The 25,143-nt window shown below is 53.7% G+C and overlaps 1 protein-coding gene across 1 annotated transcript; it reads left to right on the top strand.

The window, feature by feature from the left end:
* The first annotated feature begins 1,328 nt into the window (after nt 1-1,328).
* LOC147990546 (uncharacterized) lies at nt 1,329-4,396 on the top strand. Its single transcript, XM_087538279.1, has 3 exons — nt 1,329-2,675; nt 2,768-3,721; nt 4,082-4,396. Exons 1-3 carry the CDS (start codon nt 1,329-1,331, stop codon nt 4,394-4,396), a joined length of 2,616 nt encoding a protein of 871 aa, XP_087394405.1.
* Nucleotides 4,397-25,143: the final 20,747 nt, after the last annotated feature.

The raw sequence follows: 25,143 nt of genomic DNA, 5'->3' as shown, positions 1-25,143 counted from the left end.
GCGGAGGCTGGAGCCGTCCCCATCGCCCGGGTGGCGTTGGCGGACCGTATCGCTCACGGGCGCTTCGTCCTCCATGTCGACGACCCCATCGCCGGCCCGGCCACTGGGGAGCTGCCCGCTACGCCACTCTCATTTCCCCTGGCCTCGCCGGCAGCGCTTCTAATGGCCTAGGAGATGCTCCGACACCGGCCGCCTACGGCGGGGCTTGACGCTTGGGTGGATCGCCCCGGCGAGCTGCTGGACGCTGCCGGTGGAGCGCCACCCTCCCGCGGGGTCACTTGCATCATCGAAGGATCTCAGGCGCCGACATCGGCCCGTCACGCCAAATCACACCTTCGACAGCTGGGGGCTGCCGCTCGGCCGCAGGAGGCCCCGCGGGGGCTAGACGCGTAGGGGCACGTCATCGTCTTCGGCCCCGGCAACCACACTAGAGCTACAACCGGCACATGCTTCCTCCCCACGGTATGTACCCCCACCATCTGCGGGGTGGCCGTCACAAGGACCCTCGTTGATGGCAGCGCCCGGCTCAGCATCCTCTCTGCGGAGGCCTTTGGTCGTCTGCCGGTGGCCTACGGGCAGCTCCTCCCCACCAAACCCTTCTCGGGGGTCGCGGGCTCGGCTGTCCCGCTCGGGCAGGTCCGCCTCCCCATCACCTTTGGGACGCACTCCAATTACCGGACCGAGATCATCGACTTCGATGTCGCGCCTGTCCACCTACCCTACAAAGCCATCCTCGGCTCCCCGGCCCTGGCCAGTTCATGGCGGCGACTCACCCGGGCTACAACATCGTCAAGATGCCCGGGAGGAGTGGCTCCATCACCATCAAAGGAGACACCAAGGCCGCCCTTCAGGTCCTCGAGCACGCTTATCGAGCCGCTGCCGTGGCTCGCCCAAGCGCAGAGGAGGCTCCGGAGGCTGCCGAAGCCGCTCCAGCCAAAAAGAAACAACTCTTCTCTCAGGATCGCGCCGAGACCAAGCAGGTACCCGTCGACGAGGGAGACGCGAGCTCCACTTTCACCATCGGCGCGAGCCTGCTTCCAGAGCAAGAGGAGGCGTTGGTGGCCTTCCTCAGGGCGAACAAGGATGAGTTCGCATGGAAGGCGACCGACCTGGTCGGGGTGCCTAGGCACGTCATCGAACACCACCTTATGGTGTGCCCGAACACATGACCTATCAAGAAAAAGGCGCGGCGGCAGGCTCCAAAAAGGCATGCCTTCATCGTCCAAGAGACCCGAAAGCTGGAACAAGCAGGCGTTATCCGGGAGGTGCGCCGGCCTGAATGGTTGGCCAACCCCGTCATCGTCCCGAAGAAAGGGGGCAAAGAGCGCATGTGCGTCGACTTCACGAGCCTCAATAAGTTCTGCCCTCAGGACCCGTTCCCTCTCCCTCGCATCGACCAGATCGTGGACTCAACGGCCGAGTGCGACCTGCTTTGCTTCCTTGATGCCTTCTCAGGCTACCACCAGATCAAAATGGCAGTACAAGACGTAGAGAAGACGTCGTTCCTGACCCCATGCAGGACCAATTGCTACATCTGCATGCCCTTCGGGTTGAGGAACGCAGGCGCCACCTTCCAGCGGCTGATGCACATCACCCTCGGCCCTCAGCTCGGGAGGAACGCAGAGGCCTACGTCGACGACATCGTGGTCAAGTCCATGGAGGCAAAGACCCTTGTCGGGGACTTGGAGGAAACGTTCGCCAACCTGCGCAAGGTGAACTTGTGCCTCAACCCGGAAAAATGTGTGTTTGGGGTCCCCTCGGGCAAGCTGCTGGGATTCCTGGTCTCGCACCGGGGCATTGAAGCCAACCCGGAGAAGGTCAAAGCCATCGAGAGAATGAAGCCGCCCATAACCCTGAAGCAAATGCAGAAACTTGCGGGATGTGTGACGTCCTTGGGGCATTTCATCTTGAAGCTCGGCGAGCGCGCCCTCCCCTTCTTCAAGCTCATGAAGAGGAAGGGGCCTTTTGAGTGGACTCCGGAGGCCGACGCTGCCTTCCAAGATCACAAGAAGTACCTCACCAGCCCACCGGTTATGGTGGCGCCAAGGCCTCAGGAGCCCTTGATCCTTTATCTCGCCGCTACGCCTCACTCCATCAGCGCGGCACTGGTAGTGGCACGAGAGGAAAGGGTCAGGGGCCAGAGCTCGCGGAACGACCCGATGCCCTCCGGAACTCCGCTGCCCCATGACACGACCTCTGGAGCCGACATGGCCACAACGTCTGGCGACCCCACCGACCTGTGTAGAGCTCCTGAGCCATCGGAAGTGCCTGAGGGTCCCGCATCACCAACCCTCATGGAGCATCCCGTGTACTTCGTCAGCATCGTGCTCTGCGACGCTCGCTCGCGCTACCCCATGCCCCAGAAGCTGCTGATGGCGCTCCTTGTTGCTTCCAGGAAGCTGCGCCACTATTTTCATGGCCATCCCATCAAGGCCGTCTCAGCCTACCCCCTGGAGAAGGTACTTCGGGGCCCGAACGTCATCAGGAGGGTTGCTGAGTGGAACATCGAGCTGCAGGCATTCCAGCTGGAGTTTAGCACCACGCCGGTCATCAAGGGGGCAGCGTTGGCTGATTTCGTCACAGAGTGGACCGACGCTCCGGACCAGCGGGCTGGCGAGGACCGCTCGCTGGCCCCGGGCGATGAAACTCGGATGGATGGGTGGTATATTTTGATGGTGCCTTCTTGCGCCTCGGCGCGGGGGCTGGCGCCGTGCTGGTATCACCCACTCAGGACAAGCTCCGCTATGCTGTGCAACTTTGCTTCTAGCGTGGCGAAAAGGTCTCCAACAACATCACGGAGTACGAGGGCCTAATTGCCGGGCTCAAGGCCACGCCCGCACTAGGGGTGAAGCGTCTCACCATCAAAGGCGACTCGCGGCTCCTCATCAACTTCTCTAACAAAGAGTACAAGCCCATGGACGAACACATGGAAGTGTATCTGGAGGAGGTGCGCAAGATGGAGAAGCGGTTCCTAGGGCTGGAGCTGCAACACGTGCCGAGGGGCACGAATAAGGAAGCAGACGACATCACCAAGCGGGCCTCCCGACGAGAGCCGCAGGAACCAGGTGTCTTCGAGGAGCGCTTGCTCAGGCCATCGGCGGCGCCACCTACTCCGGAGCCGGCATCCACGTGTGAGGGGCTGCCAGCGGCTCCCGAGGTCGACGCACCACCCTATGGACCGCCCTCCGAAGCCCGCCTGCTGCTTGCCGCTGAACCTGAGGAAGATTGCTGGACTGAGGAACTCAAGGCATACCTACTGCACGGCACCTTGCCGGAGAAGGAGGAAGGCGTGGGACGTGTGGCTCGGCAGGCCTCGGCCTACTGCACCCAAGATGGTGAGCTCAACAGGAGGCGCCCTAATGGCGTCTCGCTAAAATGCATCTCGAGGAGGCAAGGACAGCAGCTGCTGGCCGACATCCACGGAGGGGATTGCGGCCATCATTCATCGTCCTGCACCCTCGTGGGCAAGGTCTTTCGCAGCGGCTTCTTCTGGCCCACAGTGTTGGACGACGCCACGGAGCTCGTGCGAGCCTGCGAGGCATGCCAGTTCCATGCCAAGCAAATCCATCAGCCAGCGCAAGATCTTCAGACCATCCCGCTCTCCTGGCCCTTCGCGGTCTGGGGGCTGGACATCCTGGGACCATTCCCCCGAGCGGCAAGGGGCTACGGTTTCCTCTATGTCGCCGTCGACAAGTTCACCAAGTGGCCCGAGGTGGAGCCGGTGCGCACGATTCCCACAGGATCGGCCATCAAGTTCATCAAGGGCCTCGTGACCCGCTTCGGCGTCCCCAACCGCATCATCACGGATAACGTGGCCCACCCCAGGAGCAATGGGCAGGGCAAACGCGCCAACGCACAGGTCCTGCGCGGCCTCAAGACGAGTAGCTTCAAGAAAAAGCTCGGGGTCTGCGGCAGGGGCTAGATCGACAAGCTCCAATCCGTGTTGTGGTCAATCCGCACCACCGCAACCAAACCTACGGGAGAAACCCCGTTCTTTCTCGTTTATGGTGCAGAAGCGGTCCTCCCTCACGAGGTCAAGCATCGCTCCCCATGGTTCTTGGCTTTCGATGAGGAATGCTAGGACGCCACCTGGCAGATGGACCTCATGCTCGGCGAGGAGGGCCGCCGCCGAGCTGCGCTCAAGGCAGCGCGATATCAGCAGGCGCTGCGGCGGTATCATTGCCGCAGTGTCTGCTCAAGAACATTGGAAGTTGGTGACTTGGTCCTGAGGCGCGTCCTCTCCAGGGAAGGGCTACACAAGCTCTCGCCTATGTGGGAGGGCCCGTTCAAAATCGCCCGTGTCTCTAGGCCTGGCGCTGTGTGCCTGGAGACACAGGATGGGATACTCATCCAGAATTCCTGGAACATTCAGCACCTCAGGAGGTTCTATCCATAATCAAGGCTTCGTGCCCATGAAGACAATCAAGGCTCCGTGCCCGTGAAGGTCTCCCCTCATGACACTCTCACGTAATAAAGAGTTGGGGCTGTACACACCTCGGAGCCTCCTGTGCATTGCCTACGGGCCCTCAGATCGGGCTCCTACCCACGTCACAGTGGCAGTCCTTAGCTCCGCTCTAGGAAGAAGACGTAGCTAGGGGTCGGACGCAACCTTTTTCCTTTTATTCGCCTTGGTGTTTGGCTGTCAGCCTTTTCTACTTCCTTGGTTGTCAGCCCTTCCTCTACCCCATGCTATGAAGTTTTCCGAGTTTATTGCGGTTTGCTCTGGTTTCGCTTGTTTTTCTCGCGCTGCTCTCGGGTTCAGTTCTTCGGGTCGGGCTACGCCGCTTATCCTCCCTTGCGCGCCTCGCGCGTGGGGGCTGGGGTAAGGCCGGTCTCAGCTCTCGGTTACCGTCACCTCACGACCTTACCTTGCCAAGCCTGCTCAGGCTCTGGGGTCAGGCTCTTCAGCCCTCATGACTTACTTCGCCAAGCCTGCTCGGGCCTTGGCATATCAGTACTCGCTCCGCGCTCTCAAGTGAGATCAAGGGCGCGAGCCCTCCTCAACTCACCAAAGCTCACCTATGCTCGGGGGCTATGAGCCCTGCTGAGGGAGTCCTGGATTAGGGGGTCTCCGGACAGCCGGACTATCTCCATTAGTCGGACTGTTAGACTATGAAGATACAAGATTGAAGACTTCGTCTCGTGTCCGGATGGGACTCTACTTAGCGTGGAAGGCAAGCTAGGCAATACGTATATGGATATCTCCTCCTTTGTAACCGACCTTGTGTAACCCTAACCCTCTCCGGTGTCTATATAAACCGAAGGGTTTTAGTCCGTAGGACAACAATCACAACATACAATCATACCATAGGCTAGCTTCTAGGGTTTAGTGAAGGAAATATGCCCTAGAGGCAATAATAAAGTTATTATTTATTTCCTTATATCATGATAAATGTTTATTATTCATGCTAGAATTGTATTAACCGAAAACATAATACTTGTGTGAATACATAGACAAACAAAGTGTCACTAGTATGCCTCTACTTGACTAGCTCGTTAATCGAAGATGGTTATGTTTCCTAACCATAAACAAAAGAGTTGTTATTTGATTAACGGGATCACATCATTAGGAGAATGATGTGATTGACATGACCCATTCCATTAGCTTAGCACCCGATCGTTTAGTATGTTGCTATTGCTTTCTTCATGACTTATACATGTTCCTATTACTATGAGATTATGCAACTCCCGTTTGCCGGAGGAACACTTTGTGTGCTACCAAACGTCACAACGTAACTGGGTGATTATAAAGGAGCTCTACAGGTGTCTCCAAAGGTACATGTTGGGTTGGCGTATTTCGAGATTAGGATTTGTCACTCCGATTGTCGGAGAGGTATCTCTGGGCCCTCTCGGTAATGCACATCACATAAGCCTTGCAAGCATTGCAACTAATGAGTTAGTTGTGAGATGATGTATTATGGAACGAGTAAAGAGACTTGCCGGTAACGAGATTGAACTAGGTATTAAGATACCGATGATCGAATCTCGGGCAAGTAACATACCGATGACAAAGGGAACAACGTATGTTGTTATGCGGTTTGACCGAAAAAGATCTTCATAGAATATGTGGGAGCCAATATGAGCATCCAGGTTCCGCTATTGGTTATTGACTGGAGACGTGTCTCGGTCATGTCTACATTGTTCTCGAACCCGTAGAGTCCGCACGCTTAAGGTTTCAATGACAGTATATTATGAGTTTATGAGTTTTGATGTACCGAAGGAGTTCGGAGTCCCGGATGAGATCGGGGACATGACGAGGAGTCTCGAAATGGTCGAGACGTAAAGATCGATATATTGGACGACTATATTCGGACATCGGAAAGGTTCCGAGTGATTCAGGTATTTTTTGGAGTACCGGAGAGTTACGGGAATACGTATTGGGACTTATTGGGCCATACGGGAAAGAAGAAAAAGGGCCTCAAGGGTGGCCGCACCCCTCCCCTTGGTCTGGTCCGAATTGGACTAGGGAAGGGGGGCGCCCCCTTCCTTCCTTCTCCTTTTCCCTTCCTCTTTTCCTATTCCATATGGGAGGTGGAATCCTACTAGGACTAGGCAGTCCTAGTAGGACTCCACACTTGGCGCGCCCCCTCCTAGGGCCGGCCTCCTCCTCCCTTGCTCCTTTATATACGGGGGCAAGGGGGCACCTCTAGACACAAGTTGATCCACGTGATCATATTCTTAGCCGTGTGCGGTGCCCCCTTCCACCATAATCCTCGATAATATTGTAGCGGTGCTTAGGCGAAGCCCTGTGACGGTAGAACATCAAGATTGTCACCACGCCGTCGTGCTGATGGAACTCTTCCCCGACACTTTGCTGGATCGGAGTCCGGGGATCGTCATCGAGCTGAACGTGTGCTAAAACTCGGAGGTGCCGTAGTTTCGGTGCTTGATCGGTCGGGCCGTGAAGACGTACGACTACATCAACCGCGTTGTGCTAACGCTTCCGCTGTCGGTCTACAAGGGTACGTAGATCACACTCTCCCCTCTCGTTGTTATGCATCACCATGATCTTGCGTGTGCGTAGGAAATTTTTTGAAATTACTACGTTCCCCAACATTTAGCCTCTCTGATCTCGTGGTAGATCTACTCTTGTAACACCCATATCTTCAATATTAATCAAGTAGGACGTAGGGTTTTACCTCCATCAAGAGGGCCCAAACCTAGGTAAAACTTCGTGTCCCTTGCCTCCTATTACCATCCGGCCTAGACGCACAGTTCGGAACCCCCTACCCGAGATCCGCCGGTTTTGACACCGACATTGGTGCTTTCATTGAGAGTTCCTCTGTGTCGTCGCCGTTAGGCTTGCTGGCTCCTACTATCATCGATAGCGATGCGGTCCAGGGTGGGACTTTTCTCCCCGGACAGATCTTCGTATTCGGCGGCTTTGCACTGCGGGCTAATTCGCTTGGCCATCTGGAGCAGATTGAAAGCTACGCCCCTGGCCATCAGGTCAGATTTGGAAGTTTGAATTACACGGTCAACATCCGTGGGGACTTGATCTTCGACGGATTCGAGCCACAGCCGGGCGCGCCGCACTGTCGCGATGGGTATGACCTAGCTCTGCCACCGGACGGTACCCCAAAGGCCGCGCCCGCATCAGCTCCGACCCTTAGCTCGGAGCCAGCTGCGCCAATCGAGGACGGGTGGCTAGACACCGCCTCAGGGGCTGCAGTCTCGACGGTGATCGAGCGAAACACCAGCATAATCCTCTGCACAGCCCGTGACTCCAAGGTGCCGGACTCTCTTCCGGACCCCGAACCATCCGTGCCCCTGCCGATCGAATCCGATTGGGCGCCGATCATGGAATTCACCACTGCGGATATCTTTCAGCACTCGCCCTTCAGCGACATTCTGAGTTCACTAAGGTCTCTCTCTTTGTCAGGAGAGCCCTGGCCGGATTATGACCAACAGGATTGGGATGCGGACGACGAAGAAATTCGATGCCCACCCACCACCCACTTTGTTGCCACTGTCGATGATTTAACCGACATGCTCGACTTCGACTCCGAAGACATCAACGGTATGGACGACGATGTAGGAGACGAACATGAACCAGCACCTATAGGGCACTCGAAAGCCACCTCGTCGTATGACATATACATGGTGGATACGCCCAATGAAGGCAACAGCGACGAGATAGTGGAGGATGACCCCTCCAAGTAGCAACCCAAGCGCCGACGTCAGCGCCGCCGCTCTAAGTCCCGCCAAAGCAAAAGTAGTGATACTGCCACAGGAGATAATAACACTCCGGATAGCGTCGAAGACAAAAAAAATCCTCTCTAGCAAGAGTTAGATCAGGAGGATGAAGGAGCCAGCTCTCCTGAGAGAGCGGCTGGCAGAGAGGAGGAAGATGACAATTACATGCCCCCCTCTGAAGACGAGGCAAGCCTCGGCGACGATGAATTCACCATACCAGAGGATCCCGTCGAACAAGAGCGCTTCAAGCGCATGCTTATGGCCGCGGCAAATAGCCTGAAGAAAAAGCAACAGCAGCTTCAAGCTGATCAAGACCTGCTAGCTGACAAATGGACTGAAGTCCTCACGGCTGAGGAATATAAACTCGATCGTCCCTCCAAGAGTTACCCAAGGCGCAGATTACTACCCCGACTGGAGGAAGAAGCGTATGATACGGCTGATCGGCCACCTCGTGGCCGCGATAGAGAGGCATTCCAGACAAAAGCTCAGCCTCCACCCCAACGCCATCCAAATAAAAAGGCATGGGGAGATGCGCCAGACCTGCGAGACATATTGGAGGACAAAGCAAAGCATTCAAGATTGATCTATGGATCATGAGGGCGCACAACTCTACGAGATGGTAAACGTCACGCCGGATACAGTAAAAGCAAATCCGGCTGGGCCAAACACAGCGGGCAGGACCCATACGAGCTGCGTCGCAATATAGCCCAATACAGAGGCGCCGCATACCCCTTATGCTTCACAGACGAAGTAATGGAACATCAATTCCTAGAAGGTTTCAAACCTGTAAACATTGAATCATACGACGGCACAACAGATCCCGCAGTATGGATTGAGGACTTCCTCCTCCAAATCCACATGGCCCGCGGTGATGACTTACATGCCATCAAATACCTCCCACTAAAACTCAAAGGACCAGCGCGGCATTGGCTTAATAGCTTGCCAGCGAACTCCATTAGCTGTTGGGAAGATATGGAAGCCACATTCCTCGACAACTTTTAGGGCACTTATGTGCGACCACCAGACGCTGATGACTTGAGCCACATAATTCAGCAGCCAGAAGAGTCGGCCAGGCAATTTGGACTCGGTTCCTTACAAAGAAAAATCAAATCTTCGACTGTCCGGATGCGGAGGCCTTAGCGGCTTTCAAGCACAACATCCGAGACGAGTGGCTAGCCCGGCACCTTGGTCAGGAAAAGCCGAAATCTATGGCAGCCCTCACGATGCTCATGACCCGCTTTTGTGCGGGAGAAGACAGCTGGTTGGCTCGCCGTAACAACATATCAAAGAACCATGGTACCTTAGATACCAAGGACGGCAATAGCAGGTCACGTCGCAACAAGCATAAGCGACACATTAACAGCGAAAGTACTGAGGATACGGCAGTCAATGCCGGATTCAAAGGCTCTAAACCCGGTCAGCGGAAAAAGCCATTCAAACAAAGTACGCCGGGTCCGTCCAGCTTGGACTGTATACTCGATCGCTCGTGTCAAATACACGGCACCCCAGATAAGCCAGCCAATCACACCAACAGGGATTGTTGGGTGTTCACACAGGCCGGCAAGTTAATTGCCGAAAACAAGGACAAGGGGCCGCATAGCGATGACGAGGAAGAACCCCGGCAGCCGCACACTGGAGGACAGAAGAGGTTTCCCCCGCAAGTGCGGACGGTGAACATGATATAGGAAACCCACATCCCCAAGAGGGAGCGGAAGCGTGCGCTCAGGGACGTATATGTGTTGGAGCCAGTCGCCCCAAAGTTCAACCCTTGGTCCTCCTGTCCGATCACCTTCGATCGCATGGACCACCCCACTAGTATTCGTCATGGCGGATTCGCCGCACTGGTCTTAGACCCAATCACCAACGGATTTCACCTCACTCGAGTCCTTATGGATGGCGGCAGCAGCCTGAACCTGCTTTATCAGGACACAGTGCGCAAAATGGGTATAGACCCCTCAAGGATCAAACCCACAAAAACGACCTTTAAAGGCATCATTCCAGGTGTAGAGGCCCACTGCACAGGCTCAATTACACTGGAAGTGGTCTTCGGATCCCCGGATAACTTCCGAAGCAAAGAGTTAATCTTTGATATAGTCCCGTTCCGCAGTGGTTATCACATGCTGCTCAAACGAACCGCATTCGCTAGATTCAATGCGGTACCACATTATGCATACCTCAAGCTCAAGATGCCAGGACCTCGCGGAGTTATCACAGTCAATGGAAACGCAGAGCGCTCACTCCGAACAGAGGAGCACACCGCGGCCCTTGCAGCAGAAGCGCAAAGCATCCTCTCAAGGCAATCTACCAGTTCGGCGTTTCAAAGCCCGGACACCTTCAAGCGCGCTCGGGGCAATCGGCAGACAGACCGCCTGGCGCGATCTGAGCTCGCGTAGCAATACGGTGGCCACCCCAATCCCAGCCCAACGGCGTTATTCGTGCCGCGCGTACATAATTACGCATTAAAAATACCATGGGCACAGGTAAGGAGGGGGGCACAACTGCGGCACGCCCCAAAATGCGGCCTAAACCGCACTAGGGGCTTCCCGTTTGGTTATTTTTATTTTTCTTTCAGTACTTCAATCTCTGGAAACACTGTCCGGCAGCTCTATTGCCGAACACATGATACAACAACCAAGGAGGCCGACAACTACGGAATTCCCAGGTGGATTACAGATTTCATATAATTCCCCAGCTCGCCCTTGGAAGGGACATAGTCCTACACTTTTGCTTATTACACTATCTGTATCACTCTGCTTCAATGCAATTTTTTAATATACAATGCATCACATTACGACTATTATCACATTTTTGTTATATGTATACATATCTATGTGTACATTAATGACGCCTAGCAACCGTACACTCTGCTACGACCAATGCACCAGGGGCTTACGTACCCACAATATGGTGTGAAAAGTACGAACATTTTCACAAGTGTGGCACCCCGAGCTTATAGCATTATATGCATCAGCTCCGAATCATGTCTTTGGTCAAATGTTGGGTTTGCCCGGCTCCTATGTTTTGGTACCTTACGTTCTGCTCTATCGGCTAAGGTAGCTCTAGGAGAACTACTGGGATTGTACCCCGGTTCTGCCGGGCCGAGAACCTCAGTAGAGAAAGCTAAAACTGACTGTCATGATAAGGTGAGAGACTGGTCGCTGTTCGGTGATGTTTTTCGAGTCCTTAAAGACTTATGCCGCTTAGGGCGAGGGGCCGGCTCTGTCCGGCTTACAGGCGTGTATTGCGCCCCGAATTCGGCCTTTCGAATACCAAGGGCTTCGCTGAAATTTAAAATTATAGAATTCTATGGCTAAGTGAGAGTGATAAAGCATTATTAGTCCGGTTGCCTTGTTCGTTGTGCTGAGCACCTCCCTCGAAGGACCCAAACATGGGAACAAGAGTGCTCAGGTTTATCCTAAACACCCCGACACTCATGGCATGGGGGCAGAAGCCGAGGACTAGCCATCTCTCAAATTGGATAAACAGCCAAACAGAAGGTAATATTTTAAATTCACACAAGCGTTGCATAGCAAATACGATACAAGTTTTCATACACACAGGACAAACCGAGCAAGTCTCATTCAAATATTACATTTTGCGAACACTCATCCGCGATAAGACGGGCGCCCGGCAGAACACCTTCGTAGTACATCTCGGGGTGGAGGTGCTCCTTGCCCTCCGGCGGCCCCTCCTTGATCAGCTTCACGTCGTCTAGCTTGACCCACTGCGTGTTTACACGGGCGAAGGCCCGGCGTGCACCTTTAATGCAGACGGATCGCTTGACGACCTCCAGCCGTGGGCAGGCATCCACAAGCCGCCTCACTAGGCCAAAGAAGCTGTTCGGAAGGGCATCGCCAGGCCACAACCAGACTATGAAGCCCTTCATGGCCTGATCGGCCACCTTATGTAGCTCGGCCATCTGCTTCAGCTGGTCACTCATCGGCACCGGATGTTCGGCCTCAGCATACTGAGACCAGAACAGCTTCTCCGTCGAGCTACCGTCCTCGACCTGGCAAAATTATGCGGCATCGGACACACTGCGGGGCAAATCTGCGAATGCTCCTGAAGAGCTCCGGATTCGGGTAAGTAATCGGTAATTCACCTTTACATGCTTGCTTTGCATATAGAAAGCCTTACCAGCCGCTATCTTCTTCATCGCGTCGATCTCCTGAAGGGCCTTCTGGGCCTCGGCCTTGGCACTCTTCGCACTCTCACGGGCCGCGGCAAGCTCAGACTCTCGCGTCTTCAAGTCAAGCTCCAACGCCTCGTGCTTCATCACGAGAGGCTGGAGCTCTTGCTGCACCTCGCCCACCCGAGCCTCGTGCCTCCCTCACTCGGTGCGCTCCTGGGCCGCCTTCTCTTCGGCCTGGGACAACGCTTGCTTTAGGGTCGCCACCTCAGTCGTGGCCCCTGCCAACATACAATGATCCTGTCATTTAGCAATCGCGTCCTTTTTCTCATCTATAGATGAGGTATTACCTACCCTTGTTCTCCTCGAGCTGCCTCTTAGCAAGGCCGAGCTCTTTCCGGGACCCCTCGAGGGCCTCCTTCAGTACGGCGACCTCCGCAGTCAGTGCGGCGGACGCCAGCAGCGAAGCCTACATATGCATATTGACATACTTATATTAGACTCCTGCGACATTATTTGATCCTCTATTCGGCTTTTCTTTGTGAACACCGAACAAAGCATCATGGTCTACTGTCTATGCGGTAATATTTCTACTACATTTTAAAACACTTACCTCGAAGCCTGTTAGAAGGCTAGTATAGGCTTCAGTCAATCCGCTCTTGGCGGACTGAACCTTCTGGATCACCGCACTCATGATAGTGCGGTGCTCCTCCTCCATGGAAGCACTGCGAAGCGCTTCCAACATAGTGTCCGGCGCCTCTGGATGGAAAGAGTTCATCGGCACAGGCGTTTCACCCCCCTTAGAAGGGGACTGCCTGCCCGAGCTCGGAACCGTTGGAGGGTCCAGCGCGGTGTTCGGCTGAGGGCCAAACTCGAAGCTCTCGGGGACCCCGTCCCCTCGGCTCCCGGAGTCCGGAAGGTCGCCTTGAGGCGCCTCCGGTACTGTCCCCCCTCGATCCGGTGCCTCTTGAGACAGCACCTCGGCGTCGTCGGCTGGATGAGGGGAGGTGGCGGTCGGGACTGGATCGCTATCCATGTCCGACGAGCCTAGGGAGCCGTCCGAGGATACCTCGACATTGGCTCGGGCCGGCCTACACAATGGAGTTCGGCGTTAGGGAAAGAAATGCGACAAAGGAATCCTATGGGTTACTTTGTTATCCGAATACTTATGATCTCTCCTGGGGCTTGGCCCTGGGCAACCACTCGTCTTTACTTTCATCGGCGGCGGTGGAGCGTCCTTCCCTTCTTGGACCCTCCGGCCTCCCCAGTTGGGGCGGCCTTCCTTTTCTTGTCTCCCCCAGTCGATGGGGGAGCCTCTTCTTCCTCTTCCTCATCTTCGGGGGAGGTGTGCGCCGCAGAGTCATCGGACAGTGAGTGCGACGACGCCTGGCGCCGGGAACTCTTTCGAGCTCCCTTGGCCTTCTTGGTCTTCTCCGGCACCTTATAAGGGGCCGGAGTCAGCATCTTCGTCAGAAGAGCGTCTGCGGGGCCTTCGGGCAAGGGAGCCGGACAGTCGATCTGTCCGGCCATCTTCTGCCAGTCCTGTTAATAGCATGGGAGTTTAGATCCCGCATAGAGCTAATCTATATGGAAAACAAATATCTTGTAAAAGGTAAAACAACTTACCGCACTGGCATGGCGCTTCGCGCTGAATCCGCGATCCTCAGTAATGGGGGGAGGGACCTCGGCGCTCTTAAACAACACCCTCCAGGCATCTTCATGAGTCGTATCGAAGAGCCTGTTTAGAGTTCGGTGCTACGCCGGATTGAACTCCCACAAGGTAAACTCCCGTTGTTGGCACGGGAGTATCTGGCAGACGAGCATAACCTGGACTATGTTGACAAGCTTTATCTTCTTGTCCACCATGTTCTGAATACATGACTGGAGTCCGGTCAGCTCTTTTGAATTACCCCAGGACAGGCCCTTCTCTTTCCAGGAGGTGAGCCGCATGGGGATGCCGGATCGGAACTCGGGGGCCGCTACCCATGCAGGGTCACGCGGCTCGGTGATATAGAACCACCCCCATTGCCACCCCTTTATGGTATCCACGAAGGTGCCCTCGAGCCATGTGATGTTGGGCATCTTGCCCACCATGGCGCCTCCGCACTCCGCCTGGCGGCTGCTCACTACCTTCGGCTTGACATTGAAGGTCTTCAGCCATAAGCCGAAGTGGGGCTTGATGCGGAGGAAGGCCTCACACACGACGATAAACGCCGAGATGTTGAGGATGAAGTTCGGGGCCAGATCGTGGAAATCCAGGACGTAATAAAACATGAGCCCCCGGACGAAGGGATGGAGAGGGAATCCTAGTCCGCGGAGGAAATGGGTGAGGAATACCACCCTCTCATGGGGCTCGGGGGTGGGGATGAGCTGTCCCTCATCTGGGAGCCGGTGCGCGATGTCGTCGGGCAGGTATCCGGCTCTCCTCAGCTTCTTGACGTCTCCCTCCGTGATGGAGGAGACCCTCCACTTGCCTCCCACTCCGGACATAGTTGGAGAAGGTTGATGTGGGAGTGAGGACTTGGGCACTAGAGCTTGAGTGTGCGGGATAGGATGAGCAGAGGAGGAAGAAGGTGTGGATAGAAAGGTGAGTCCTTATCCCTTTATATGGGCGGACAAAATTAAACATCCCCGCTTGCATGGTAAAACTCGCTTATCCCCCAAGCGCCGCAATTGATGGCACGGTTGGGTTACCCACGCCCGTATTGATGAGAATCCCATAATAAGGGGACACGATCTCTGCTTTAACAAGACGTGTCGAAAAACTGCCTCGCGTTATGTGCGGGGCTGGTTAAAAGAAACGGTTCGAATAATCACCTGGCCATGACATGACATCATGCTGTCAAAACAAGCCAGCAAATTAGATCTGCGAAAAGATTATTCTCTCTGCGGTGGAATGTGCAACTTATTTTGTAGGGTCGGACACTATCCTCGTATTCAAATTCTTCTGTGATGTATTTGGAGAAGGAACCCGCCTTGCAATGCCGAAGAGAACTGCGCGCCGGACTCATCGTCATTGAAGCCTGGTTCAGGGGCTACTGAGGGAGTCCTAGATTAGGGGGTCTCCGGACAGCCGGACTATCTCCATTGGTCAGACTGTTAGACTATGAAGATACAAGATTGAAGACTTCTTCTCGTGTCCGGATGGGACTCTACTTGGCGTGGAAGGCAAGCTAGGCAATAAGTATATGGATATCTCCTCCTTTGTAACCGACCTTGTGTAACCCTAACCCTCTCCGATGTCTATATAAACCGAAGGGTTTTAGTCCGTAGGACAACAATCACAACATACAATCATACCATAGGCTAGCTTCTAGGGTTTAGCCTCTCGGATCTCGTGGTAGATCTACTCTTGTAACACCCATATCTTCAATATTAATCAAGCAGGACGTAGGGTTTTACCTCCATCAAGAGGGCCCGAACCTAGGTAAAACTTCGTGTCCCTTGCCTCCTGTTACCATCCGGCCTAGACGCACAGTTCGGGACCCCCTACCCGAGATCCGCCGGTTTTGACACCGACACCGGCGGTCCTCATAACTCGCCTGGGTGCTCGTGACATCAGGATGCCACCCGCCTCAGGACTTCGTCTCACGACAAGTGCAGTATACAAGCTAAGTAATTTCATCCAGAACGAAAATAACAACAGACTTCCATTTCGTGCATACATGTCATTATTCATTACACGCCCACCCGAGGCAGCTTAAACTAAATACAAGAAGGAAATGAAGAAAATCTAAAACGAGGGCCAGGCGGGTTCGGAGCTCGTGGATCGGCGTAGTCAGCACCTCAACCAAGTCGGAGCCCTACTCCTCGCGCTTCACCGAAGAGCGGCAGCGCGAGGGCCCCTCCTCCTCGGCGAGCCGGGCGCGGCGGAGCGGCCGCCTAGGGTAGCCGCCGCTGCTGGAGGAGCTGCTGCTGCCACAGAGGGGGGACCCGCGGGCCTGCCGAGGCCGAGCTCACCTTCATAGGAAGAGCTGCCCCTCAGGACGCCGTCTCCACCCTCCTCGTTGTCGTCCACCTCTGGGCAACACCCAATGCGCCTTCCTCCCTCCGAGAAGGCCTTGACGAGCACTTTCCCTGCAGCCGGCGTGCACGGGCGAAGGATTGCCAGCCACGACCAAGGAACATGTCGCCTGAAGCAAGGACCTCGACCCCCACCCAGAAGGCTCCGCTACAGCACCCGTCGGCCTGCATCCAAATGCCGTCGGGCCCTTCTTCCGGCAGTTCGGTGCGGAACTAGCGGGGAAGCCGGAGCCACATGCTGCCGGGTTTCTCCACCCACATCACGAATTCGGAAGCTGCATCGGAGGACTGGAGTTGCCGGCGCGGGGGATGGTTGGGCGCCGGTCGCCCCCCTGCGCCACCACGGCCACAACCGCCCCCACCAAGAGGAGAGGCTCCACGCATCTTGCTGGTGGCCCTGTCGGAGCCCGAGAAGCCGCGCCCGCTTCCCCGAGGAACCGTCAAGGCCGTGGCGGCATGCTTGCGGGGACACCCGTGGCCCCTCTTCAGCGGCGGCGAGACCAGCTCCTTCACACCCTTGCCCCTCCCTGCGGCGGAGGACTTTCTCAGCGGCGCCATGGAAATCTTGGGGCGAAGGGGAACAAGGGAAGGAGGGAGGATGGTGGCGCTGGATTGAAGATGGCCCGGGGGCTTCCTCCCAGGGCCTCATTTATAGGGTGAGGAAGGCCAACCATCACTTGGTCATGGCCATGATGGCCGTGTCGCCCGCGCCAGGGAGTCGTCTAATCACACGGTTACCATGGTTGCGTGGGGAGTGGAGTCGCCGCGTCCCATCCAACCGTCACGCGCCAGCCTGGCCCGCGGTCTTTGGGGCCCGCGACGCTTCGTCCTCGACTAGGCTTCACCCTGAAGCCAACTCCGCGCGCGCCTTGGGCCCGGGGGCTACTGTCGGCATACTGGGAACCAGGGTACCCAGACTTGCCTGTCTGCGGCCCACGTCGCGTTCCTGGCACGGCCCGGTAGGGCCCAGCTGATCGACCATCTGCTCAAGACCCTCGCAAGGGGGCCAGCCCTCGCGAGGAGAAGGACCCAGACCTCCTCAGGGAGCGGCCCCACCTAGGCTGCTCCGGAGGGGTGACCAAGACCTCTCCCTAGAGTGGCCTCGGCTAGGCTGCTTCGGGAAGGTGGAGATCTCAAGGTAAGGGCTGCCTCAGGAGGAGGCAGTGACGCAAGCCATGACGAACCGTGCCAGCGGGCACCAGCGTGCGCCAGCAGGCGCAGTTTCCATATCGGTACAAAGGAAACCGCACAGGCGCAGGTTCCCGAGGGGCGAGACAAAGGTTTCCCCTTTGGTGCAACAAGATTGAAGACCACAAGGACGGCATGAAGGATGTCATCGTCGAGCCCACCACCGCGTCATCGCCTGCCCTCCTTGCAGGCGAAGACCACCTTTTGTCAGGATAGGAGCGTCCTTGTGTTCCTGCTCAAATGGCCGTTGTGGGATTCCCTTCCCGCCTAAACATTTTGGGAGAGGACCCTGGCTGCCTATATAAGTAGCTAGGTGTCACAACCTAGCTAGTTCAAGCATTAGAGTGTGCATCATGTTTAATTTTCTCTTAAATTTGAAATGGGGATGACAGAACCCCCAACACCCCCCTGGAACAACTAGGGTTTACTAAAAAAACTTTTTCAATGAACCTGAAATGCCCTTCTAAAAAGCCCACCCTTTTTGTTTTGGGTTAAAACCCCTGACAAAAATGGGGCACATTTTTCTAGGACATCTAAGGTCATTGGATTAATCCTTATAGTATTTGCATTTGGGCATTTAAATGCTATAAAATATTTTAAATGCTCAAATAATCATAAACTAAAATGTTTGCTGTTTGATATATTCTAAGCAGTAGCCATGATTAATTTTATGATTTATGGAAATGCCCTGGCATTTTTAATAAAGCCCTGAAGCTACAGAAATAATAGAATAAATAAGAAAAAAAGAAAAAAAAAAGAGAGAGAAACTTACCTGGCGCAGCCCAGCTAACTCACCAGCTGGCCCACCTGGCGGCTCAGCACTGTGCTGGCCCGCGCCAGCCAGCTGCTTCTTCTCCGCCAGGAAGGCAGGGAGGTGACGCCGGCGTGCCCGAGCTCGCCACGGCGTCACCTGCTTGCCGCCCATGCCCCTGGACGCCTTGACGCCTCCACGTCGCACCCCGAAGCCCCTGGACATGCCATTCCCCCCTGTCTCTCTCCCTCGCCGTTCCCCACCATGGCCGACGCTCCTGTCGCCGCACCGTCGTCGTAGCCGCGCCCTCCATCGTCCTCGCGCCGCGCCATCGTGCACCGAGCTCGCCCTCAACTCCGGCCACCGGAGATCCCTTTCACCGCCCCCGCCGCATCAGCTCATCCCTAGTACATGGTGGGTTGTTTCATTGAGGCCGTCCATAAGAACTGAGATCTGTATGCGTGATTTAAGATTCAGTTACTACCACACATTGGGCCCTGAAATATGACCCCGCTCGACTTACTGACCCCTCTCGCCCTCTGCCCAGGAGTTGCAACTAGTTTCTGGTGTTTATAGGTTATGTGTTGGCGGCCGTGCGTAGCGCTGACCCTAGGGGTGGGCTATGATGCGGTAGATACACTGTGGCCGGGTATGTCGGGCGCCCGTTTGGCGTCTCGGGACCCTGTACACATCGTTTGGGGCCGTTGAGGACACCCCGGCCGGATTTCCTTGTGGATGGAACCTGAATAGGCGATAAACCTGGACTAGAGACTTGTGAGGTTAGTCAGGTCGTGGTCTACACCCACGTCGGTTTTCGCTTGAAGTCTGTCGAGCACATGTCGTGTGCAGACGCTAAGTGGTGGAAACATGTGTGATGAAGTACACCCCTGCAGGGTATAAAACTATTCGAATAGCCGTGTCCGCGGTAAAGGACTACTTGGTTGCCTATACAGTTCATAGACAAGTTAATGGTTACTACTAAAAGACTCAAGATAAGTGTGAGTACCGAGGATGGCCCTCTCGTAGGATGACGAGGGAGGATCCCCGGTGGAGTATTGTGTTAGTGAGTAGTGGACTCGTGTGCGAAAACTATTTTACTAGTGGGGTTCCATAGGATAGCTTAGCCTAGAGTCAAAGCTGGCTTGCTGCAATAACCCCACCACCTTCTTGAGAATGAGCATGTATAGTAGGTTCTGTTGTAAGACTTGCTGAGTACCTTTGTACTCATGTTTGCTTAATTACTGTTTTCAGACGACAACACCACCCCCTTCGATGGGTTCTACGTAGACCTTGATGTCGACGAGTGACTAGCCACGCAGGTGGTGATCCTGGCCATGGAGGGCCCTATGTAGATAGATAGGCTTTGGAAGCCTTCTTGCTTTCTAGTGTCTGTACTCAGACTATTTACTTCCGGTTGTGCTTATATGACTTGAGTGTCGGGTCATGTGACCCCTACCTGTATGAACATATTATGTATGGATCTCTGGAGCCTTTAAATAAAGTACTTGAGTTGTAGAGTTTTGTTGTGATGCCATGTTGTATGTACTCATATCGGGCATATTGTGTGTATGATTGAAATGCTTGGTATGAGTGGGATCCGACAATCTAGTTGTTTATCCTTGGCAGCCTTTCTTATGGGGAAATGTAGTCTAGTGTTCCTCGAGCCATAGTAGTCCGCTACAGCCCGGTTCACTAGAGTCCTGCTAGCCCAGCACTACTGTTGAGGGCACTTGACTGGCCGACATGTGATTCACTTCGTTCCTATGTATGTCCCTTCGGGGAAATGTCACGCCGTGACATCCGGAGTCCTGCCTAGCCTGCTACAGCCCGGGTTCCCTGGAGTCCTGTTAGCCCAGTGCTACAGCCCGAATTCACTCGTTGATGACCGACCTGCTCGATGTGATTCATGTATGCTTGTCTCCATGGGTCTGTGCCGCTTTGGGTTCATGACTAGCCATGTTGGCCCGGGTTCTCTGTCATATGGATGCTAGCGACACTATCATATACGTGTGCCAAAAGGCGCAAACGGTCCCGGGCCATGGTAAGGCGACACCCGTGGGTTACCGTGCGTGAGGCCACAATGTGATATGAGGTGTTACCGGCTAGATCGATGTGACTTGGAATCGGGGGCCTGACAGCATTGGCATCAGAGCCGGACTGCCTGTAGGTTCGTTGAGCCAAACTGGTCGATGTCGAGTCTAGAAATTCTTTATTTATATGTAGGGGAATTGATTGTGGGAGGGAACGTAAGGATCTTTTACTCCTTTACCTTATGCCCTCTGATCTGAGTCATTCTCTTCTTATTCAACATGGGTTAAGGACTAGGCTCTCTCCTTCTATCAGGTTCACGTGTTACTAATCCGTAGTAGCTTATAGGATTGTTGTTACAAGCCTCAGTACAGTTTCTACTACTTTTAGTATGTTGCCAGTTGAATCAGAACCTTGATATGATGTTGTTGAGTGGTATTGCAAACTGTTGTGGATGTCTCAAATCTCTTTCTGAGCATTTACAGCTGTTATGCCGTCCAATTTTCCCTAGAAATTCTAATGTCTTTGCATTGTGGTTGTGCTTTCAGATGGCCACTCGTGCTCAAAACCAAGTGGTTCGCCTGACCCAGTGCCTTGATGTGCCCGGTCATACTGCTATGTTAGTCTGGGTAATGATCGAGACTGGTTACCGTTGGTATCCCGAATACACTGTCGAGGAGCAGTTCTGAGACTTTAATCAAAGCCAATATTTCTGCACCATCAGGATATTTCCTTCTTATCCTGGATCTACCGAGCCCCTCCACTGTTCCTATGGACTCGGGGTTACTGTTGAGATGGCTGTGCAGGATGCTGCCTATTCCATGATGACCATCATGCGAGTCCGGACTGGCCTGCTTCGGAACACCGACTTCCGTTACATGCCAGCTTCACTTCCGGGAGCGCAAGGGTATCTTTAGGCTATCTACGCTGACTCCACTCAGGAGGACTCATTAACTCGTACCACTGCCGAGATGCTCGAAGATAAGGACCGAGAGAATCGGGCCTTGAGACTGGAGCTTTTCAACACCCGTGCTGATCATTGGGCCACATTGACTCAGTTTGCACCTGCGGTGCAAGCTGGATGTATGGATACCAGGGATCTGTATCCTGTGAGATCTTCTCTGCCAGACATGGTGGATTGGCGTGATGTGGGAGGCATCACCCCTCCCCGTGGTCCCCGCAGGCCACCTTTTGTTGGTCCAAGACCTCATCCTAGTCCCTTTGGTCCACAAGCTCCTCAGGACCGTCTGTTCCCGGATGATCACGTTGAACTTCCAGGCTATGGAGGTGACTTCTATGAGGACTACTAGGGAGTTGTCTGAGTTAGTAGTAGTATCACTAGTATTGTAATAGCTGTATCTCCACTGTCCTGCGTGACTTGTGGAATATGACTTTGTGTGTAATCAATTCCGGAGGTGTAGACAAATAATGTATAGGAGCTTGGAATGCCTCCGATGAGATGTAACGTCTTTCATCATAGTTGTACTGTAGCCTGGGCTTGTACTAAACTATGTATGGTGTGGATGACCGTTGGTATATATATGGCAGTTTTATATTACCATGACATACGGATGGACATCTCTGCATTCCGTGTTATCCATTACATTCTGCGCTTCCTTGCTAAGTTTGAGCCATCCTTACCTAAACCATTGTCTTGTTTTCTCCTAGGATGGTCAACACCCGCAGCAACCCTGCTGCCCCAGAGCAGGGGGAAGCCAGTGCAGCTAGGGGTGAAAATCTGCCTCACCCGCCTTCTCTGGCCGAAGTGATGCTGGAGGCGGAAAGAAACAAGCGTGAGACTAACCGCCTGCTAGAGCGTATTGAGCAGAACACTACACGCCATCAGCGAAATGACTTGGTGTCAATCAATGACTTTATCAAGCTGTACCCACCAAAGTTTAACCATTCCGTCGAGCCCCTCGACGCGGATGACTGGCTTCGCAGCATCACCCACAAGCTATGTTCTGCCAACATAGCCGAAGCTGATAAGGTTACTTATGCTGCCTACCATCTCGAAGGCCCTGCTAGCCTCTGGTGGGAGAATTTTGAAGCTATGCGCCCGGTCGGCCAAATCACTACTTGGGCTGAATTCAGTGAGGCTTTCCATGAGCATCACATTCCGGAAGGTCTCATAGATCGTAAGAGGGAGGAGTTCTGCAATTTCACCCAAGGAAGACTGACTGTGGATGCATATAGCCGTGAATTTGGGAATCTGGAACGTTATGCTCCTGAAGAGGTATCTACCGACACTAAGAAGCAGGCAAGGTTCCGCAAGGGACTTAGCCCTGAGCTTCGCCGCGATCTTCGTTTGCACGAGTGCACCTCCTTTCAGAAGTTGGTCAATAAAGCCATCAGTGTGGAGTCAGGCTAGTCTGACTATGACGCTTCACGCAAACACTCACGTGATTTTGGCTCTTCATCCGGCTCTGGAGCTCAGAAGCGCCGGGTGTGGATCCCAAGCACGGCACTGCCACCCAGGTTCATTTGGAGGCCATCCTTTGAGACGCCTCGTCCCAACCAGCAGTTTGTACCGCCCAAGTCCTATGGTGGCCCCGCTGCTAATGCTGCTCCACGCCCCAATGTGGTGACATGCTTTAAGTGTGGAGAGCCGGGTCACTATAGTCGAGAGTGTCCCCAGAACAACCCTAATCAGACTGGAAAGTCCGTTGGCCGTGGTAAGCCAGCGGGAAAGACATTCTACGCCAAGCCAGTCACTACTACACGTGGCCATGTCAACTATGTTTCAGCCGAGGAGGCTCATGAGGATCCTAACGTCGTCCTTGGTACGCTCCTTGTTAATTGCCATCCGGCATCTGTTCTTTTCGATACTGGAGCATCTCATTCATTCATATCTGAGAACTATGCTCGATCGCATAATACCACATTCTGTGACATGCCCTATACCATGGAAATTCAAACCCCTGGCTCTAGATGGCAAACTTCTAGAGTAAGCCATGGGAACGAAATTCTTGTCGATAGACTTGTCTTCCTTGCATCCTTAATAGCTCTCAAGTCCTCGGACATAAACATCATTTTGGGTATGGACTGGATGTCAGCTCATTATGCTAAGATTGATTGTGCCACTAGAACCGTTCAACTTACTCACCCATCGGGCAAGACAGTCAATGTCTTAACCCGAGTGGCCAAGCGCCAGCTTTACTCCCTAAATGCCAACCCCCTTCTAGACCTTGAAGATGTTCCAGTAGTCCGAGACTTTCCGGATGTCTTTCCAGAAGAACTGCCAGGTGTTCCACCTGACAGGGATGTCGAGTTTGTGATAGACCTTGTTCCAGGAACTTTTCCAATTTCTAGGAGACCCTATAAGATGGCACCCTTAGAACTAGCCGAGCTTAAGAACCAACTCGATGAGTCCTTGAAAAAGGGTTTCATCCGTCCTAGTTCCTCTCCTTGGGCTTGCCCCGTCCTCTTCGTCAAGAAGAAGGATGGAACGGATCGAATGGTTGTAGATTACCGACCTGTCAACTTGGTCACTATCAAGAACAAGCATCCGCTTCCCAGGATCAACGATCTGTATGATCAGCTCGCTGGATCCTCAGTCTTTTCCAAGATGGATTTGAGGTTGGGCTACCATCAAATCAAAATCAGAAACGGGGACATTCCCAAAACGGCCTTTGTTACCCGTTATGGCCAATACGAGTACACCGTCATGTCCTTCGGTTTAACGAATTCCCCAGCCACCTTCTCCCGGTTAATGAACTCGGTCTTCATGGAGTATTTGTATAAATTCGTCGTAGTTTATCTCGATGACATACTCATCTACTCCAAGAATGAAGAGGAACATGCCGAACATCTAAGGCTCGTATTGATGAAACTTCGAGAGCATCGCCTTTATGCCAAATTCTCCAAGTGTGAATTCTGGTTGCCAGAAGTGACCTATCTAGGCCATGTAATCTCTGGTAAGGGTATTGCTCTCAATCCCGAGCGAGTTCAAGCCGTCCTTGATTGGACTCCACCTGAGACGGTCAAGCAAGTCCGGAGCTTCCTTGGCTTAGCGAGCTATTGCCGCCGCTTCGTCGAGAATTTCTCCAAGGTTGCTAAACCTCTAACTGAACTCCTCAAGAAAGATAAAAAGTTCGAGTGGACTCCACAGTGCGAGTTCAGCTTTCAGGAACTGAAAAGACGCCTGACATCTGCTCCCGTACTGGTACCACCAGATTTCTCCAAGGACTTTATTATCTATTGCAACGCCTCGCGACAAGGACTAGGTTGCATACTCATGCAGGATCGTCAGGTAATTGCCTATGCTTCACGGCAATTACACCCACATGAGGAAAACTATCCCACACATGATCTAGAGCTTGCAGCTGTAGTCCATGCACTCAAAACTTGGTGACATTACCTCCTTGGTAATCGTTGTGAGATCTTCACTGATCACCAAAGTTTGAAATATATCTTCACCCAACCGGATTTGAATCTCAGGCAATGACGTTGGGTCGAGTTGATCTCGGATTACGACTTAGGAATAACTTACACCCCAGGCAAAGCCAATGTCATGGTTGATGCACTAAGTCGTAAGTCCTATTGTAACAACCTGATGTTACAACAAAGTCAACCACTTCTCCACGAGGAATTTCATAAGATTAATCTTCACATTGTTCCTCGAGGTTTTCTATCCACCCTGGTGGCGAAACCTACCCTTATGGATCAAATCATAGCTGCCCAGAAGCGTGATAAGGGCATATTCCGGATTAAGGAAAACATTGCTAGCGGAGTTGCTAAATGTTTTTCCATGGATGAGCGAGGTGCTGTCTTCTTCGAGAACCGTTTGGTGGTTCCCAAGAAACAACATCTACGCCAGTTGATTCTC

Source organism: Triticum urartu, chromosome 1A, assembly GCF_056163025.1.
Source record: "Triticum urartu cultivar PI428250 chromosome 1A, HENAU_Tu73, whole genome shotgun sequence".
Classification (NCBI taxonomy): domain Eukaryota; kingdom Viridiplantae; phylum Streptophyta; class Magnoliopsida; order Poales; family Poaceae; genus Triticum; species Triticum urartu.
Note: the sequence above shows the minus strand (reverse complement) of the source record. Positions and strands in the feature narration are given on the sequence as shown.

Bases quoted from the DNA above. Each gene is read 5' to 3' on its own strand.
- LOC147990546 (XM_087538279.1), top strand. From the start codon at position 1,329: ATGTGCGTCGACTTCACGAGCCTCAATAAGTTCTGCCCTCAGGACCCG. The intron at 2,676-2,767 runs GTGCCTTCTTGC...CTTTGCTTCTAG, and splicing joins ATGGGTGGTATATTTTGATG to CGTGGCGAAAAGGTCTCCAA. The intron at 3,722-4,081 runs GTGCGCACGATT...GAGGAATGCTAG, and splicing joins AGTGGCCCGAGGTGGAGCCG to GACGCCACCTGGCAGATGGA.